At 35.2% G+C, this 21933-nt stretch overlaps 1 protein-coding gene across 1 annotated transcript in view; it reads left to right on the top strand.

Annotated features, from left to right (window-relative positions):
• Positions 1-21933, top strand: part of NET1 (neuroepithelial cell transforming 1) — an 82968-nt gene that overhangs the window by 18230 nt on the left and 42805 nt on the right. The window contains exons 2-3 of the mRNA XM_051962909.1: positions 9689-9755; positions 14834-14893. Coding sequence (XP_051818869.1) covers positions 9689-9755; positions 14834-14893 — 127 coding nt within the window. The remainder of the gene's footprint in view (positions 1-9688; positions 9756-14833; positions 14894-21933) is intronic.

Genomic DNA, 21933 nt, shown 5'->3' on the forward strand with positions numbered 1-21933 from the left:
AAACTCTAGTTCCAGGAAGCAAAAGAGATAAAGATTTTATAGCAGCAACCAGAGAATTCTCCAGGGGTGGGCTACAAATCAAAATATCATCTGTATATGTGTCTTGTGTCTCATATCTTCTACTGATTACTTGCTCTGATTATAGAAATTTGCTATAAAAGGAAAAATCAGGGACATGATTTAAATAACATCCAAACTGGTCCTTCAAGTCTTGACCTGAGAGCACATACAAGATAAAGCATCTTTAACTCAGTTTTATTTAAGTAATTCTCTAGTTTTTAACAATTCCACCATAAGCCAGACTCAGGAATAATCAGGTGGGTTCTTATTCAAAAAGAACATCACTGGGAAATTGAGTCAGGAGGATCCTACCTTCGTTCCCAAATACTAACTTCCACCTGTAACAATTTCTTCTGAGTAGCATGTGGCATATTCTTTTCAGATGTTGGATCACTGGCTTGATGATCAGAGTTATACCTGAATTTAAAACTTCAAAAAAATATCAGCTGCAGTCCCAAGAGATTTTATTAATTCTCATTAATCAAAGCTTCAAATGAATCTAGCTCGAGGATCACAGTAAGAGATTCATCTTAGGAAGTTCACAGCTTATCTTTCATATCTAAAATTAAAGATTTTAAGTTCAGTATTATACAAATCATTTTGCTTTTAAAATGCCCAATACATGGCTAGAATAACAGGGAAAGATAATGCGGAATGTTGGAGGGGATGTGAGAAAACTGGGACACATTATTGGTGAAATTGTGAATACATCCAGCCATTCTAGAGAGTGATTTGGAACTATGCCCAAAAATACTGTGCATACCCTTTGATCCAGCAGTGTTACTACTAGGCTTACATCCCAAAGAGATCTTAAAGAAAGGAAAGGATCTATATGTGCAAGAATGTTTGTGGCAGCCTTCTTTGTAATGGCCAGAAATTGGAAACTGAGTGGATGCCCATCAATTGGAGAATGGTTGAATAAATTGTGGTATATGAATATTATGGAATATTATTGTTCTGTAAAAAATGACCAACAGGATGATTTCGGAAAGACTTACATGAGACTTACATGAACTGATGCTGAGTGAAATGAGCAGGCTCAGAAGATCATTATATAGTTCAACAACAATACTATATAATGATCAATTCTTTTGGATGTGGCCCTTTCAACAATGAGAAGATTCAAAGCAGTTCCATTTGTTCAATAACGAAGAGAACCAGCTACTCCCAGCGAAAGAACTCTGGGAAATGAGAATGAACCACTACATAAAATTCCCAATCCCTCTATTTTTGTCCGCCTACATTTTTTATTTCCTTCACAGGCTAATTGTACACTATTTCAAAGTCTGATTCTTTGTGTACAGCAAAATAACTATATGGACGTGTGTGTGTGTGTGTGTGTGTGTGTGTGTGTGTGTATTGTATTTAACATACACTTTAACATATGTAACATGTATTGGTCAACCTGCCATCTGGAGGAGGGTGTGGGGGGAAGGAGGGGAAAAATTGTAACAAAAGGTTTTGCAATTGTCAATGCTGAAAATTTAACCATGCATATATCTTGTAAATACAAAGCTATAATAAAAAAATTTAAAAAATAAAATAAAATGCCCAATACATAGAAAAATTCTAAATTGCATATTGTCCATAACAGAAACATGTTCAAAGGGACAAAGGCAAAAACTATTATTTTCAGAGTCCCTTTAAATAATGGATACAACTTTAAGATAATTTATAATCAATTAAAATTTATATAGATTATCCTAATTTCACATAAAAGAACCTTATCGGAATTAACATGAATAACTTCTTCATTTTTTTTTTTTAGCTTTTGTAATAACTTTTTATTGTAATATTTTTACAATATTATCCCTTACATATATAGGACTACTTGCCATCTAGGGGAGGGGGTGGAGGGAGGGAGGGGAAAAATCGGAACAGAAACGAGTGCAAGGGATAATGTTGTAAAAAAAATTACCCTGGCATGGATTCTGTCAATATAAAGTTATTATAAAATAAAATATTAATTTAAAAAAATATTATCCCTTGCACTCACTTCTGTTCCGATTTTTCCCCTCCCTCCCTCCACCCCCTCCCCTAGATGGCAAGCAGTCCTATATATGTTAAATATGTTGCAGTATATCTTAGATACAATATATGTTTGCAGAACCGAACAGTTCTCTTGTTGCACAGGGAGAATTGGATTCAGAAGGTAAAAATAACCCAGGAAGAAAAATAAAAATGCAAATAGTTCACATTCATTTCCCAGTGTTCTTTCTTTGGGTGTAGCTGCTTCTGTCCATCCTTGATCAATTGAAACTGAGTTAGGTCTCTTTGTCAAAGAAATCCACTTCCATCAGAATATCCTCATACAATATCGTTGTTGAAGTGTATGATGATCTCCTGGTTCTGCTCATTTCCTTAGCATCAGTTCATGCAAGTCTCTCCAAGCCTCTCTGTATTCATCTTGCTGGTCATTTCTTACAGAACAATAATATTCCATAACATTCATATACCACAATTTACCCAGCCATTCTCCAATTGATGGGCATCCATTTCAATTTCCAGTTTCTAGCCACTACAAACAGGGCTGCCACAAACATTTTGGCACATATAGGTCCCTTTCCCTTCTTTACTATTTCTTTGGGATATAAGCCCAGATAACATCTTCATTCTTAAAAAAAAAAGTGTTATGTCAACTTCCTCCAATTAAGGAGTCCCTATAAACTTTTGGAAATAGCCCTATTAACTTATCAAATCAGGTTAAAATTCTGCTCTAATATAGCTTCAAAAAAGTGATAGATCACATTTAACAAGGAGACCATGATGCACTTAGATAAATATTAAATAATTTGCTGAAGACAGATGGACACCTATGTAGAAATAAATCGCTTTCAGAAAACTTGCAGTTCCAACAAACTTCTTAGAGCAGCATAGACTTGAAAAATAAAAATAAAACATTCAGTTATTAACACCATGTAAATGTAGACTGTTCCTTTAAACAACTAATGTTTCAACCAGCAAGGGGAAAGGGAACTCCAAAGAGTTGCATTTTGTTAAAGAGCAGCCATTAGATTGTCACTTAACAATCTAACCTGACAAGGTTCTCTTACTCCTTTCACTCCACATGGCATTTCTTCCAACTCTACCATGCTGCTTGACCCCACTTCTCACAGCTAACTTTTTGGGATGACAAGTCCCCCAGGATCCAGCCTGCCAGACAAAGACATGCCCCAGCCTCATGAGGTATTTCCTTTTCCCTGGCAAATGGCAAGTTGCATTAGGAGCTTGCTCCTTCCTATCCAACTTAACTCTTCTCTCCTTTTCCAACATGCTGTGCTTTTCTCTCCCTCTTTTCCCCCTATTTCCAAAACATCATTCATTTTCCTTCCTCTTTCTTTCTCCTTTTTTCTCTCTCATGCCATCTCTCCCCCTATAACATCCCATTTCTCTCCTCCCGCTTCCAACATACTCTCTCTCCTCCTTTTCCAGCATACTCTTTGCCTTTCTCTAACATGTTCCCAAACCAGTAACCCTTCTAACTAAATGCACCATAAAAATTATTAATTACTTTTGTAAATCAATTTTTCTTAGGTTATCACCCTTTTTTTCAAAAAAAAAAATAGCTTTTTATTTACAAGTAATATGCATGGGTAATTTTACAGTATTAACAGTTGCCAAACCTTTTGTTCCAATTTTTCCTCTTCTTGTCCCCACCCCCTCCCCCAGATGGCAGGTTGACCAATAATGTTAAATATGTTAAAGTATAAATTAAATACAATATTAGTATACATGACCAAATAGTTATTTTGCTGTACAAAAAGAATTGGACTTTGAAATAGTGTACAATTAGCCTGTGAAGGAAATAAAAAAATGTAGGTGGACAAAAATAGAGGGATTGGGAATTCTATGTAGTAGTTCATAGTCATCTCCCAGAGTTCTTTTGCTGAGTCACCTTTAAAAAAAAAAAAAAACTTCAAGATTCATAATTAAATTACTTTGGACCAAATTTCAACAACAGAGCTGACAAAATTTTAAGGCATAACTCATAATTTTATAAATTACCCAGTATACAGTTTAGAAAACAACATACCATCTAATTAAGGGGATACAAACATGTGACCTCCCCTAAGGTAAAGTACTAGAACTTTATTTTTATAACATATATTTTAACTTAAAATCAAATCAAATACAGCTTTAAATTTCTAGTAATATAAAATTGCTTTGACTATCATCCCGAATAACAAATTTCATCGATCTGATTAAGCATAGTTTCTTTCTCTCCCTCCAGCTCCATGTATCCCTGCTGCAGTCAGGGAATGGGGGAAGGGAAAGAAAGACATTTTCTTTATTCTATGCACTATCCTCCAAGAGGCCCCAATTTAACACCCATATAGCATTTGCTTTATGCTCAGCACTTTGGAATCTTGAAATGACCAGTTGTCAAATTCTCCAGTTATTACTCTCAACAGACTTTCCCTTTTTAACAAATTCTAGCTCTAACAGAATATACATGACAAAGAAAAATTACATGGAAAAGAACCATCTCTTCCCCACACATAACAGAAATATCCCATCAAGTGCACTTTTTTTCCTTTTAGCTCCAAAGATTTAAGTTGAACTGCTCCCTCTCTTCAGAGTATCCAATTTCATAACTTAATCCCTTGTAAAACACAGCATCAATTCCTCAGCAACTCGGCCGACCAAGCTCAGAAGTAGGTTCCTTAGCTTCCAAAGCCAACAGCAGAGCACTAGTTTATAGTTTATAGACCCTCCTTCCTGGCCCACTCCTTCCCAGGGCCCACGATGCTTAAGGACAGCCAAGGACATTAACAGACAGTGCCCTGGTAGATTATACATGCTTGAGTTATGTGGCTCACCTTCACCTGGGCTTCTTCATCTTTGAAGACTTGTGTGCTTTTGTTTGTATCTGAGTGTCTCTTCTACGCCCATTCTTCACAGAAAGGAAGGTTGAGAGTCTGATCTCAAGGACCCAACCTGGCACTTACTTTGAATCAGGATCCCATCCATTTCTCTGGGAAGCCACAGATCCTGGACAAGCCCCCATAAACTGTGTGGGACAGGTGCTGGACCCTCTTTCCCAAATTAACTAATCAGAGACATCTTCAGGGACAAAGAGAAAGCATTTAGTTAGTTACTGCAAGAAGAGGCCCAAGCATATCGGAAAGCCATCTTAGCTCCCACCATGTGCTCATCAACCTGACAAGCCAGAAGCTTGTCAGGATTTAAATAGCAAAAGACCCAAGCCTTTTTATTGGATAGACTAAAAGGAAGTAACCATCCTTGACCAGTGGTCATCAATAATTGTCTGTCTCCTGTAGATTATGTCACTTCCTGTAGCTGATCTAGGGTTTTAACCTCTAGGCATAGAGATCATGTGCTTTACTGCAACCTGAGGCCCAAAGCCTGATCTTCCTGCTCTGGGAATAGGGATCATGTGACTTAGGCCTAGTCTTGCCCAATTAGTCTCATTCAATCCCATTTACATTCATAGATAAAATTACTAACTGTATTTCTTGCCATCTTGTCTACCTCCAGTTATACTTTTTCTTTTCTTTCTCCCTTTTCCTCCTCCCCAGTATTTTGCTTCTGATCACTTCTTCCCTCAAACAGCTCTCTTTTACAGTCCCTCCCCTTTCTTATCACTTTCCCCTTCTACTTCTATTCTCTCTTCTCTTAGCTTCCCCCTTTCTTTTCCCCTTTCCCCTCCTACTTCCCTATAGGGTGAGACTGTTTTGTGAAGCTAAATGTGTCTGATGTTCTCTCTTTGAGCCAAATTTGTTGAGAGTAAGATTTACACAATGCTTATCCCCTTTCCTTTTTTCCCTCAATTGTAATGGTCTTTTTAAAAAAATTATAATTGGGTTTTGGTTTTTTTTGCCTCTTCATAAGATGCAATTTACTCCATTTTAAGTTCCTCTTCCTCTTCTTCCAGTAGAATCACTTTTCCTCCCCTAGTTTCTTTTTTATATCATCACAATAAAATCAAATTATATTTGCACCTTTTAAGTATACCCATAACTGAGTTACAGATCTCAAGAGTTAAACATATTGTCTTTCCATATAGGGATATGGGATATAAGCTTTTTAACTTTTTTAAAAAGACATTTTTTTTCTTTTCTTTTTTACCTTTTTATGTTTCTTTTGAGTGCTACATTTAAAGATCAAATTTTCTATTCAGCTCTGGTCTTTTCATCAGAAATAAATAAAATTCACCTGTTTCATTGACTGTCCATCTTTTCCCCTGGAAGATAATGCTCAGGGAAGCTAGGTGGCACAGTAGATAGAGTACCAGCCCTGAAGTCAGAAGGACCTGAGTTCAAATGTGACCTCAGACACTTAATACTTCCTAGTTGTGTGACCCTGGGCAAATCACTTAATCTCAATTGTCTCAACAACAACAAAAAAAATGCTCAATTTTGCTGGATAATTGATTCTAGGCTGTGTGTGATCCAAGTTCCTTTGCCTTTTGGAATATCAGATTCTAGGCCCTTTGATCTTTAAAATGGAAACTACTAGGTCTTGGATAATCCTGATTGTGACTCTTCCATATTTGAATTGTTTCCTTCTGGCTGCTTGCAATATTTTCTCCTTGATTTGATAATTCTGAAATTTAGCTATAGTGTTTCTTAGAGTTTTCATTTTGGGGTCACTTTCAGGAAGTGATCAGTGAATTCTTTCAATGGCTATTTTATCCCCTAGTTCTAAGACATCTGAGCAGTTTTCCTTGATGATTTCCTGAAAGATGATGTCTAGATTCTTTTTTTCATGGTTTTCAGGAAGTCCAATAATTCTTAGATTTTTCTCTCCTAGATCTATTTTCTAGGTCAGTTGTTTTTCCCAATGAGGTATTTTATATTTTCTTCTGTTTTTTCATTTTATTTATTTATTTGTATTTGTTTGTTTGTTTATTTTTATTTTGTTTGACTGATTCTTGAAGTCTAATTGAGTCATTTACTTCTATTTGTTCAATTCTAATTATTTTCTTCAGTTAACTTTTTTTAATCCCCTTTTGCATTTGGCCAATTGAACTTTTAAATGAGGTGTTTTGTTCATTGCATTTTTTTTTCCATTTCACAAATTCTGTTTCTTTTTCATATCTATTTTGTAAGGAGTTATTTGCCTTTTCCATTTAATTAAATCTGTTTTGTTAAGGAATCATATGCTTTTTCCTTTGCATCTTCTTCCTCCCCCCTCCCCCCCCAGGCAATTGGGATTAAGTGACTTGCCCAGGGTCATAACAGCTAGGAAGTGTTAAGTGTCTGAGAGCAGATTTGAACTCAGGTCCTTTTGACTTCAGGCTTGATGCTCTACTTACTGTGCCACCTAGCTGCCCCATCAAGTCTTTTTTTTTAAGAGTCGTCTTACAGATAATTTGTGTTTTCTTTTCCAAACTCTTTTGCCAAGTTCTTATTTCCTTCCTTATTTTTCTTTCTCTTTTAAGATTCTTTTTTAATTCTTCCCAGAAATCTTTGTGAAATGAGGACCAACTCATATACCTTTGAGGCTTCATCTGGAGATGATTTGCTTTTAGGATTCTCAGGGTTTGAGGTCTGTTCTTCTCTTTCCCCTTAAAAGCTGCCTATGGTTAGAATTCTTTTTGCTTTTTCTTCTCTCTCTCTCTCTCTCTCTCTCTCTCTCTCTCTCTCTTTCTTTTCTTTTTTTTTTCTTTCTTTTTTTTTTTTTTTTTTTTTTTTTTTTTTTTTTTTTTTTTTTTTTAAAGATTGAGGTCTGCTCTTAAGGCAGAGGGACAATGACCACTGGGGCTGGGTAGACGTTTTTCCTAGGGTTCAGAAGCTCACTGCCCGCTGCAACTACTTGGGGTGTCTCACAGACAATCTGCTGATCCATTGGCCTGCAACCAAGACAGAGCAGCATAAGAGCCTCCCAGTAGACTCCCCAGTGTGGGATACTGCAAAGCCCTGGCTCTCTGCCTCTGACTCCCCACAGCAGCCTCTCCCCCTGCCTGATTGTAACAGACCCTTTCTGAAGTTCTTCCAAAGTATCTTCTTCTGGAAATTTGTTACACTTCAAATATTTGTGGGTTCTGTCATCCCAAAACGAATATTTCAGAGGCTTGATCTGAGGAAGCTCAGATGAAGCTCAGATGAAGACTTGTCTACTCTCAGCCATCTTCGCTTTGTTCCCACAAGTGAATTCTTTTAAATGGTTAAAGAACAATTCCTTTCAACATTACATAAACTGTTTGAAAAATAGGAAGGGATACTACTATCAGAGTCTTTTTGCGATCCGGTGCCATATGATTATGTTCTGTTATTCAATCTCTTTTCCAATACCAATGCCCTGGGATCCCTGACTTCTGATTGGTGAATATTCACTATAGTTGGCCAAATTCATACCCACCACATTGCTGCTTCCCAGTCATCTTCATACCATTTCATTCTACTTACTTTCCACCTCTAGTTCTGTGAATAGTAATAAAATGAATAATGCCATTCCTAGAAAAGAGCATGTCAATCAGTTGTCTTATGAATACATTCACCATCCCTATAATATCCCTGACCAAAAATATTCCTCTCTGGCTACCATTCTTTTCGGTGTTTTTTTTTCCTCTATTAGATTATATGCTCTATGAGGGCAGAGACCATTTTACTTTTTACATTTGTATGTCCAGTACTTATCACAGTGCATGATAAACATTGAATATTTTTGTTCATGTAATCATTTGAGAATCAGTTAAAGGATCATATACTTAGCCACAGTAAATGGCAGTGACGAAGAAGCATATTTAAATTTAATGTAGAGGAAAGGATCCCAACAATTTAAACTGTTCCAAACTAGAATATGTAGTGCATTTCCCCTCATTGGGGAACTTCAAGGAGCTGAGCACTTTTCAACTGTATTATAGCAGGATTTCTTTCTTGGATAAGTTAGACTAAATGGCTGATAGAGTCTCTTTCACCTCTAAAATACTGTGATTCTCTGAGCTGTCCATAAGTTAGTTGCTTTTGCTATGTGGCTAGTTTACTTTTTCCTATCATACTTTTTGTTTGTTGTTGTAATATCCCTCATGCTATTCCTTTATAAGTTCTTAAATTAGTAATATATTACAATGCATTCATACCTACCATGCATTTCTTCATTATTCTTTGGGTGATGTTCGACTTTTAATTCTTTAGAAATGCTGATGTTCTATGATCTTAATCTTTTAATTTTTAGAGATTGTGATATTCCATGACTTATAATCATATAGTATCCTTGGATGAATATTGATATTAAAGTGATCAACCTTTCTTTCAGGAGAAGCTTGGAGTCATTAAAAAATACTATAGAATTTCTCAAAGATAATCTAATTATAAATACAGACACTTGACTTTTTCAGATTTTAGATGATAAAAATAGGAGGAGAATAAATTAAATAACTACTTGTGATTCCTGCCAGTTAAAAAAAAATCATAGTAAGAAACTCTATTTAATGTGCTTTTAAAAAAAAATAACATTAATCTTACTGCTGAAAATGTATTAGCCAATGGGGGAAGAGGGCAAGAGAATAAATGGAGCTGAGGTTTTAATTCTGTTGTTAAATATCTTAACTGTTTCTTCAGACTACTTTAAAAGTATCCTTAAAATTATAATCAACTTTATTTTTAGCTGCCACTGTAACTTAGTATCTCATAAATTTATTTTATGTATTTTCTACTAATAGATACTCCCTTCGAAGAGGCAGTTCCTTCACATTTCTAACACCTGGGCCACACTGGGATTTCACTTTGGTGAGTATATATTTAACAAAGTTCTTTAAAATTTAGCAGTTGGAATCCTATAGATTTAACATTCTTCATATAGTACATACTGATGTATTATTTCAATTGCTATAGCATAATTTTGAGTAAAAATAGCAACAATGTCAAATAAGCTTAATTGGCATGTAGAAAGAACTGAGAGGCCCATTTAGATTAAGAAACAATAATTCCAGAAACCCAAATAATAAATTTTAAAAATCAGTTGTAGGTTTTATGACTCTCTAAAATCACTTTAACCTTACACAGTCTGCTTTGTCAGTCCCATTCCTCCTTTTCCTCTTAAAGATCTTCCCCTACCAAGCCTTAGCCTTGGATTACTCCTACCCTCCACTGCCATTGTTCCTGCTCACATGCTAGAGAACAGGAAAATGCTTCACTGGTTCTATTACATATTTGTTACATAACTGCAGCAGGGCAATCCTTCTGTGCCTGCCTAATTGATTCACTTTCTCACCACAGTGACCTTTCTGGATCATTTTATCTCTCTTTAAACCTTGAGAGTTCTAGTTCTGGAATAAGGAATAACTGAATTCAAATTCTACCTCAGACAGCTTACTTGGATGTGTAACATTGGGCAACCCTGTTTAGCCTCCAATTACCTTAGTTTCCTCAACTGTAAAGAGGGGATAATAATAGTACCCAAAATCATTCTCTTCCCCTGAAGTTGTTTAGATCAAATATTTGAAAAATGTTTGGCATATGATAGGCGCTTAATAAATGCCTATTTCATGCTTCTTTTATAGCTCTTCCTTCTCCACCCTCTTAGCTGAGAATCTTGTCACATATTTCATTGTAAAGTTGAGACCAACAGTGGATTGGCCCTACTTTCCTTTCCTCCTCATCTCATATCCCCTGTGTGCTTTCTGTTATTTCCTCTTTCTTCACACATTTACATAAAGAAGTAACTCTGTTCTTGCTAAGCCAAACCCTCTGCATGCATTCTTGATTCCATTCAAACTTGTCTTCTCCAACAGACTGCTTCATCTATTATTCTTCTCCTCCTTTGTCTTCAGTTTCACCCTGTCTGTTGTCAGTTTTTTCTACTGTTAACAAACATGTCCTTGTCTCCTCTATTCTAAAAAAAATCCTGCATTTGCTCTATCTCTTGTAGAGTTGTCTGTCCTATGTCATTCCTCTCATTTATAGTTAAAACTCCTTAAAGAAAACTGTCTCCATTGAGTTAAGTATTTACACTGTGGGGATACAAGTACAAGTAAAATGAAGACAGTTTTTATTCGCAAGGAGCTTAATTCTACTAAGGAAAGGCTACATAAAAGGGAAGCTGAAAAGCAGGAGGTATAGAAGAAAGAAGTGGAGAAATTCAGAGAATGAAGGATGGCTGCTCCATTTCCTTTCCTCTCACCATTCAATTGAATTACCTTTCTCCAAAGTTACTAATACTATTTAATGACTTTTTTTTTTAATCCTCTTCTTAGTTTATCTTTCTGTAACCTTTGACCTGATCAAACACCTTCTTCTTGTCTCTTTAATTTTTTGTGACCTTACTCTTTCCTGATTCTCTTCCTTTTTCTTCAGTCTAATTTGATGAATTTTTATCCAGATTTTAGCTGTTAACCATGGGTGTCCCTAAGACTTCATGATGGGTCTTTTTGTATTCTCCTTCTCTTGGTTCTAGTAATCTCTTCAGCTTCTATGTATTCAATTATTATCTTGGTGCAGATCATTCTCTGATATATTTATCTAGCTATGATCTTCAACTTTGTATTGGGAATTTCAAACTGGATATCATATAAACACATTAAACTAGCTTGTCTAAAACAAAATTCTTATTTTCCCCCAAAACCTTCTTCTGAATTTTCCTGTTCTTATTAAGGATTACCAGTCGCCCACAGTTCTAGATTCTCTCCCTTCTTCCCATCCTTACCTCTTTACTTAGATGGTATGTAGTTTGATATAGATTTTATGTGAACAATTCAGCAAAACGTTTACACATTAAAACTAAATCATTTATTTCTAAAGAATTGGTGTGTCAGAGAACAAATTATGGAAAAAATAAACCATTTCATTAAAGAAAATGACTATGATGAAACAGTTTACTACACATAGCTAAAGTAGTTCTTGGAGAAATTTTTATCTTTAAATACTTTCATCAGCAGGAGGGAGGGTAATCAGTGAATCAAATGTGCCACTGAAAAATCTATACTTCTTTCTTCATTATTTTCATTTTATATAATATTTACCATTCTTTAAGATAATAAAAACTTAAATGACATAACAGTTCAGTTAGTACTTTATGTGTATGTAAGAAAAAAATTGTAAGAGCAAAAAAACCCCAACAAAAGGAGAAATAAAAAGAAAATGGGGGGAAATTGTTTATAATATTTATTGATTCTTTGTAGTTCCATTTTCTTGCATTGGATCTTAAATTTAACATGTCAAACTTCATGTTTCATATATATGTTTTTTTTTTAATTTTTATGTACCTTTTTGCTTGATTTTTTTGTCTCTAAAGATTTAACATATCATACCACTTGAGCTTCGATAAATGACAAATTGTGCTTATCAGAACTATATGTAAATGATGTTGTTTCATAAGAAATTTACCTGTATAGTTGTTTCTTCTAACATTAAGGAATCTCTTAAGGATCACCAAATTTTCATGTTACAGTTTTCTTCTTCATGATTAGTGCATGTGACCTTATTGTCTAAAATCAAAATTTTGCAAGATTGTGCATTAAAAATGAACTCTGGTTAGTTCTGTTCAGAAACATATTTTTAAACCAAATCTATCTAGTTTTAAAATACACCTGATTACTTCAGATTGGGAATGGTCCCACTGCCATATGTTCAAGATCTTCCTATATACATCAGTCAATCATTAAACATTTATTAAGTGCCTACTCTTTATCCAGGCACTGTGCTAGGAGCTGAGGATACAAAAAAAAAAAAAAAGCAAGGTAGTTTCTGTCCTTAAGGAAATTACTATCTAATCAGAAAACAACCTGTATACAAATAACATGCAAAACAAGCTATCTACAGAATAAATAGGAAATAATTAATGCAGGTAAAGGCACTAGAATTAAAGAGGTTTGGGATTTGAGGTTGGAACTTGAAGCCAGGAAAGTCAGTAGGCAGAGCAGAGGAGAGTCCATTTCAGGCTTGGGAGATAGCCAGAGAAAATGCCTGTAGTTGAGAGGTAGGGTGTCTTATTCTTGGAATTGCCCACAGACCACAGAGTAGAAGACTGGATAGATAAGAGAGGCCTAGGTTTAGAAGGACTTTGAATAACAAATAGCTTACTTTGTATTTATCCTTGATGCGAGAAGACATCATTTGGACTTTATTGAGTGAGAGTGGAGTGGGGTTTGACATGTTCTTACCTGCACTTTAGGAAAATCACTTTGATGGCTGAATGGAGGATGGATTGAAGTGGAGAGAGACTTAAGACAGGCAGACCCACTGACATCCTATTGGAATAGGTCAGGTATGAAGAGATGAGGTCTCTCCTAGAGTAATTCCAATATTAGAGAAGAAAAGGGATCATATTCAAGAGATATTGCAAAGATAAAATCAACGGACCTTTGCAATTGCCTAGATTTGGGAGGTGAAAGATGGTGAAGAATTGAGGATGACTCTTAAGATTGCCAATCTAAATATCTGGGAAGATAATGTTGTCCCTAACAGTAACAGAAGGGTTTAGGGGAAAAGATAGTAAGTTCTGGACATTGAACTGATTGAAGATTGAAGATCAGTTGAAATGTTGGGGCAGGATAGATAGATTTCAGAATCATCAGCATGGAAATGGTAATTACATGGGAGTTCATGAGATCATTAAGTGAAGTTGTATAGAGAAACAAGAAGAGAGGACTATATACTCATACATGCATACATACATGGATAAGAACTTTCATTTTAAATTTTTTAATTTGGGGGGTGTTAATTTCCTCACTTTTAATAAATGAATAATTACACATATTATCAAGTTAATTGACTCACAGATACATTTATCTGTTATTTTAAAAGTAGTTCTTAATCCTTTGGTGAATATGTGAAGTAATATGTTTAGTTTTCCCTAAGGGAAAATATTGAATACAATAGCTTTGTAAATTAGTTGAACTCAACCAGACTTGTCTACAAAAAAATTTTACTAATCCTTCTCTTGTTTAAGAATTTTAGTTCTATTTAAATAATCTGTTTTGATAAATTTAATAAGAGATGTTCCCTTCTTTCTCTTTTAGAGAGGTAATTTTACTTATAATCCTGCTTACCATGCTTAATAAGAGACCATTTGATTAAGAAAGATAAACGAAGTAGTATCCTCAAAGAGCAAAGATGGTTAGGTATAGAGGCATTTGCTTTATTCCCTTTAGAAAATGATTTTTTTCCATATAACTAAAAATAAAGATGTATTTTGGATTTTAACTTTTATTTCCTGATTTTAAAATATATTTTGATTAGATGATCTTCAAGGTTTTTCCTAGCCTTAACATATATAACTCTCTAAACAAAACATTGTACAAAATGACAAAATACTGTGTGTGTGTGTGTGTGTGTGTGTGTGTGTGTGTGTGTGTGTGTGTATTCAGCTTATTCAGGTGGGTGGTAGCAAAAAAAAAAAAAAAGTAATATTTATCCAGGTAAATAAATTAAGCCTGCCATTTTTTTTCCTCTTTCTGCTTTTTGTTATTACGATATAAACACTAAACCTCTAGTTTCAATGCAAGTTAAGCTCTCCTGCAAGCTATAGTCATAGAGTTGCATAATCCTAGAAGACTGAGAGATAAGGGGATTACTCATGGTTACACCGTCAACTTGAATCAAAGAACTGAAATCAAGGCCTTCCTGATTCTGAGCTTTCTGTTCACTAAACCATCCTGCCATTTTAGCTTTTATTTTAGAAAACCATATTTTCTTATGACTTGCTTCCCAAATTTTTATATGTAAGAGTACATTTGTAATTGTGCAACTTCACTCTTTTTTTAATATGACTTTTCAGGTTATGTGGAATTGTTTGTTTTTAAGTGATTTATTATTTATTAAAAGATTATGAAATTTGAGAACCTAAATAAATTTTTCTCTTTTTATAGAAAAGAAAACGAAAAGAAAAAGATGATGATGTTGTAAGTCTTAGCAGTCTGGATCTTAAGGTAACTGATTTTCTCGTTTATGTGTCTCTGCCAAGGCAAAGGAATATAAAAATATAAATCCTGTCCAGATCTGTAGTTTTCAGGATCTCACAGTGAAGAAACTCTTTAACCAAAGCAGTTTAACAATTTTTTCTATAATTTATGGTCTTAATGATTATATCTGAATATTTGAACAGGATCCCCTGCAGTATCAAGCTCTGTTCATAATTCCATTGTAGAAAAGAGTGCTTGTAGTTGTTTATAGACCAGAGCACAGGCCAGAAGAGAAGTAAATACACTTTCCCTAGACCATTCCATCTTGGAAAAACCAAAAACTTATTGGTCCCCAGAATTCTCTCTGAAAACATCTACACAAAAAACCTGAAGCTTGGGACAGTGACCCCTTCACTTCAGAGTGGACAGACACACTTTAGAGTAAAAAGTCAAGAAATAGGCTGGAAAAATGAGCAAATAGCAGGGGGAAAAATTACTATACAGAGTTAATGTGTTGATAGGGAAGATTAAAATACAAACTCAGAAGAAGATAATAAAGTCAAAACTGCTACATCTAAAAGCCTCAAAGAAAAATATGAATTTCTTCAGATCATGGATAAGCTCCAAAAAGATTTTAAAAGTCAAGAAAGAGGAATAGAGAAAAAATTGAGAGGACAAATGGGAGTGAGGAAAGTCATGGAAAAAACGACAACAGTTTGGTAAAGGAGACACATACGCGCGCACACACACACACACACACACGAATGAAGAAACAACACCTTAAAAAACAGGGTAGGCCAAATTGTAAAAGAAAAGAGACATAAAAATCCTAGGAAGAGAAGAATGCCTTGAAACACAGAATTGTCCAGATAGAAAAAGACAAAAATTTACTGAGGAGATGAACTTCTTAAAGAGGACTGACCACATGGGAAAGGAGGTACAAAAGCACACAGAAGAAAATCATTCCTTAAAAATGAAAATTGGGCCAGGGAATGCTAATTATTTCATGAGACATCAAGAAACAATAAGTCAAAAGAATGAAAAAATAGAAGACAGTATGAACAATTTCATTGGAAAAATAATTGATCTAGAAAATAGATTCAAGATATATAACTTAAGAATTATGGGACTACCTGAAAGCCATGATCAAAAAAAAAAAAAAAAAGCTTAGACATTAACTTTCAATAAATTATCAAGGACATCTGCCCTGATATTCTAGAACCAGAAGCTAAAACAGAAATTGAAAAATCTACTAATCGCCTCTTGAAGGAGATCCCAAAATGAAAACTTTGATATAGCCAAATTCTAGAGCTCTCAGGTCAAGGAGAAAATATAAGCATCCAGAAAGAAACAGTTCAAATATTGTAGAGCCACAATCAGGATAACACAAAATATGGAAGTTTTTACATTAGAGAATCAAAGCATTTACAATATAATATTCTAGGGGCAAAAGAGCTAGAATTACTATCAAGAATCACCTACCCAGAAAAACTTAAGTATAATTCTTCAGGGGGCGAGGGATAATGGATATTCATTGAAATAAGAGAACTTTAACCCTACTTGATGAAAAGATTAGAGCTAAATAGAACATTTCAATAGACTTTCAAATACAAGACTCAAGAGAAGTCTGAAAAGGTAAACGGGAGAAAAGTCATAAGGGATTCAATATTTACATTCCTACATGGGGAAGATGATAATTGTAACTTCTGAAAACTTTCATGTTAATTAGGGCAATTAGAATATATGCCTAGATAGGGGATACAGGTATGAGTTGAATATGAGGGTATGATTATTAAAAAAAAAAAAAATTAAGTGGTGAGTAAGGGGAATACCCTGAGAAAAGGAGAAAGGAAGAAATAGAATGGGGAAAGTTATCTGACATAAAAGATACATGAAAGAACTTTTGCAGTAAGAAGAAGATGGGAGAGATGGAGAGCAGGTGCATGAGATCCTTATTCTCATAGGAATTGGCTCAAAGAGTAATAACACCCTCTCTTGGTGTAATATATCATACATACAGAAATATATCATACCATACAGGAAAGTAGGTGGGAAAGGAGATAGAAGGTTGGGGGTGCAGAGAAGGCAAAGGTAGTTGTTCATAGAAAGGAAAGCAGATTAAGAGAGGTAAAAATCAGAAATAAAATAATTTTAAGAATAGACAGAGTGAAAGGAGAGAGAGTAGAATAAATGGGGGAGATATAGTATAGAGGGAAATACATTAGTGTAACTGGGAAAAAAAAGTTTTATAGCAAGTTTGTTTGATAAAAGTCTTATTTCTCAAATATATAGAGAACTAAGTTAAATTTATAAAAGTAAGAGCCATTCAGTTTATAAATGATCAGAGGGGGGCAGCTAGTTGGTATAGTGAATAGAGCACCAGCCCTGAAGTCAGGATGACTTGAGTTCAAATCTGGTCTCACACACTTAACACTTTCTAGCTGTGTGACCCTGGGCAAGTCACTTAACCCCAATTGCCTCAGCAAAAAATAGATAAAATACAATTATATATATTTAAATGGTCAAAGGTTATGAATGGGCAGTTTTCAGACAAAGTAATCATAACTATATATAATATAATTATTAGAAATGTTCTAAATCACTATTGATTAGAAAAGCACAAATTAAAATAACTCTGAAGTACTACCCTATACCTGTCAGATTGGCTATTTTGACAGAAAAAGAAAATGACAAATGTTGGAAGAAATATGGGAAAATTAAGACACGTGCACTGTTGTTTGAATGTATATATCGATTCAACTATTCTGTAGAATAATTTGGAACTATATCCATAGGGCATGCATAATCTTTACCAAGCAATACCACTTCTAAGTCTGTATACCAGAGATAAAAAACAAAAAGGAAAAAGGTGTGTGTGTAAATATATATATTTTTATGGCAACTCTTTTAGTGGTGGCAAAGAATTAGAAATTGAGGACATATCCATCATTTGGGAATGGCCGAACAAGTTGTATATAATTGTGATAGGATACTGTTGTGCTATAAAGAATAATAAGCAGGATTTTCAGAAAAACCTGGAAAAACTTATATGAACTGAGGTAAAGTGAAATGAGCAGAACCTGGAGAGCATTGTATATAGTAACAGCAATACTACATGATCAGCTGTGACTTAGTCATTCTCAGCAGTATGCTCCAATACAATTCCGAAGGACTTTTGAGGGAAAATGTTATCCATCTAAAGAAAGAATTAATTGAGTCTGAATACAGATTAAAGCATATTTTTTACTTTGTCAAATTGCTTTCCTTCTCAGTGGGGCAGAGGCAAGAGATAGAGGGGGAGAGAGAGAACTTGGGACTAAAATTAAAAAAAAAAATTATTTTTATCATGTAACTGGAAAAAAAATATATTAATTTTTTTTAAAAACATATGATTTTATGTTGGAATCTTTACAAACTATTAAGTCATTAGAATTGATAGAGACAATAATTATCTAATTTAGCATGGTTCAGTATGATTGATCTGATATTACAAGGAGATGTTATGGGCCAGAACGTGAAACAAGGTACTAAGTGGAACTGATAGAAACAATGCTTGTGTTCACTTAGAGAGCTCATATAAACAAGAAGCTCTTAGGGCCAGGGAGCACTTTGGGACAGACACAGAGGCACTCTGGGAGGAAGCCCACAAGCCCACTCTCGGAAGTGGAGTCAGATTCATTCCATTTTCCACCTTTGTGCTGGCTGGAGGCTGAAGGACAAACCTTTGGATTTGGAGACATTCGGAGTTGAGCTAGAGGCAAAAAACTAGCAAAGAGAGCTCTCGGAACTAAGGAAAGCTGAGGCCTCTAAGAAAGCTACCTGGACCCAAGGAAGGAGAAAATAAACATTTGAACTTGTATCACCTAGCTGCGTTTGGAGTGATTATTACTTGGAACCGAAACTAAGGCTGCCTCCAAAGAACCTCCCCAAAAAACCCGCTCTCCCAGAGAGAACCATTATATTATAAAAAAGAAGAGAACACCACAATTTTACCTTTATACCCTTCTGGGCTTGGGGTAATTTATCAGATCTCTTTTTCATTTTTCATATTATAACTACCTGATATAATTTTAAAAGTGTGTGTATGTGTGTGTGTGTGTGTGTGTGTGTGTGTGTGTGTGTGTGTGTGTGTGTGTGTGTGTGTTTTTGTAAAGACAGACAGACAGAGACAGACCTGGAAATTTTATAACACTTTTTTAGTTGTAAGAATAAATTTGCCCTAGTGGAAAGAGAGTTAGTCTTCAGAGTCAGAAAAATTAGGATTAAACTGTTGCCTCTGACATAACTGACTATTGTGATTTTAGAGAAGTCATTTAAACTCAACTTAAAGGCTATAAGTTGGTAAAGGAGACAAAAGCCAATTGTCTTTTTTTTTTTTTTTCATTTTTGATTTTATTGCGTTTTTTTGGTTGTTGTTTTTTGCTGAGGCAATTGGGGTTAAGTGACTTGTCCAGGGTCACACAGCTAGAAAGTGTTAAGTGTCTCAAGCCAGATTTGAACTTAGGTCCTCCTGACTTTAGGTGGTATTCTATCTACTATACCAACTAGCTGTCCCCCTCCCCCCCCCAATCTAATTTTTAAGGAATGATTTTCTTCTGTGAGCTTTTGTACCTCCTTTTCCATTTGGCCAACTCTTTAAGGAGCTCATCTCTTCAGTGAATTTCTGTCTTTTTCTATCTGGACAATTCTGCTTTTCAAGTAGAGGAGATCCTACATTGATAAAATTACAGTTCTGCTTACAGCAAAAACAAAAAAAACTTTAAAAAATATTTCATGAAAGCCTTTTGTAGAAAAAACATAAATCAAGTTACCTCATTTGTTATTTTCATTGTAAGCTCAATGGCCACAGGCAAAGACGAATCTTTTCAGACTTAGCTAAAACTAGTTGAGTTTTTTTTTTTATTTTTCCAGAATTGTTCAGTTATTTTCAGGGTAAAGTTACTCTTCAATGCAATGATTAATTCTGTTCTATATGAGTCAGCATTCTTAATCGTGGGCTTTTTTGCAATTTTTAGCCTATTACATTTGAAGAATTGAAATCTCTGTTCCTACAGTGATAATTCATCTCTTGATATATTTTACATTATTGTAGTATTGCAACTGGTGAATCAAAAATTTTGACATCAAATTTTCAGCTGAAAGTAATATAGAATTATTTTTTCTTTTAATAGTATTTTATTTTTTATTTTCAATACTATTTTATTACATGTCAAAACCATTGTTAGCATTCAATTTACAAAATTTTGAGTTCCATGAAAGAAAAAATATGGGAGTGAAAGATCTGTGATTTTGTTTGCATATGGAACTCAATGTGGGACTTCACACATATAAGGTCATAAGTTTTAGAGGTGTAGGAAACCTTAGAGGCCATCAAATTTAACCCCTATCATTTCACAGATTAGGAAAATGAAGTATAGAACAGTTAAGATTCTGTAGCTAGGGTCAAGAAGTTCCGAACACCAGGCTCACCTCTATACAGTGGAAAAAAGAGAAGGAAGGGAGGAAAGAAAGGAAGAAAATGAAGAGAGTTAGGGAATTAAAAAGAGGAGATATGTTGGAATCTTTACAAACTGCTAACTAATTAGAGTTGATCTAATCTTACAAGAAGATGTTTTGGGCACATAAAGAAAAGTTCATCTCCAGGCCAAATGGAAAGTCCTGATTTTCCTGGATGCTTTCTTCCTCTGACTCCCTCAGGGTTAAAGAAGAGAGAGGCAAGACAGGAAAAGGCTTGTGTTCACACCTTTACTCATTGGAGTTCACAAGTATGCCAGCTTCACAAAGTAAACTTTCTAACTTCAAGGGAGTTCACACCTCCCTTAAAGCTCTTTGTGCCAGAGAGCACTATGGGAGAAAACCCATAATCCCATTCTCTCAGAAGAGTCAGATATAAGGCCAGAGATGAGAGATCTATGGCAGAATACATTTTTCCTCTTGGCTGGCTGGTCGCAGAGGAGAGTTCAGCTGGACTTAAGAGGAGAGACTCTGGTGCAGAGAGCACTTTGACGGATTTCAGCGGAATTACGCCAGAAGCCCTCTCTCCGAGGCAAGGCAGAATATATTCCACTTGGCTGGCTGGTGGCAGACGAAGAGTTTTCAGAGGATAAAGCTATGAGTGGAGAGTTCAGTGGACAACCAGATTCATCTTCATCTCACACCACTGTAGCTGGTGGCTGGGCTCCTGCACGCCCACCACTGAGACCAAGCTGGTCTGAAAGACTCACCAGAAAGCTAGCCAAGCCCCAAGTGAAGGAGACAAGAGATTCATTTCATCTCTGTGCTGGTTGGAGGCTAAAGGATAAAACCCTTGGATTTGGAGACATTCGGAGGGCTCTAAGCTAAACTGGCTGTGTTTTGAGAAAAACAAGAACCCCAACATTTGAACTCATAACAGAGATATATATAGATAGAAATATAAATAGCAGCTAGGTGGCACAATAGATAGAATGCCTGGCCTAGAATCAGGAAGATTCATCTTCCTCAGTTCAAATCTGCCCTCAGACACTTATTAGCCTTATGATCCTGGTCAAGTTACTTAATCCTGTTTTCTCATCTATAAAATGAACTGAAAAAGGAAAAGGCAAACCACTCCAGTTTTTCTGGCAAGAAAAACACATGTGGGGTCATAAAAAGTCAGACAAGAGTGAAATGACTCAACAATATATAAACAGAGAGGGACAGGTCATGCTCTTAAAAACTATTACTCTGAAGGAGATAACACATAAAGGAAAGTTCATCTCCAGGCCAAATGGAAAGTCCTGATTTTCCTGGATGCTTTCTTCCTCTGACTCCCTCAGGGTTAAAGAAGAGAGAGGCAAGACAGGAAAAGGTACCTCCAGTAATGAAAGGAAAAAAATGTATTATTACAATTGGTCAGTCATTTTCAGTTGTGTCCAACTCTTCATGACCTCACTATAAGTAAGAATCTGAGGCTAGATTTTAACTTGGTCTTCCTAACTCTCAGATACTCTATCTGCTATATCACCTACCTATTGTAATTGTTTAAAAGCCAAAAAGGTGAAAAGAGCTTGCAGTTTTCAGTCTAACTATAATAACGTAAACATTAC

The sequence above is a fragment of the Antechinus flavipes genome, chromosome 5 (genome assembly GCF_016432865.1).
Source record: "Antechinus flavipes isolate AdamAnt ecotype Samford, QLD, Australia chromosome 5, AdamAnt_v2, whole genome shotgun sequence".
Taxonomy (NCBI): Eukaryota; Metazoa; Chordata; class Mammalia; order Dasyuromorphia; family Dasyuridae; genus Antechinus; species Antechinus flavipes.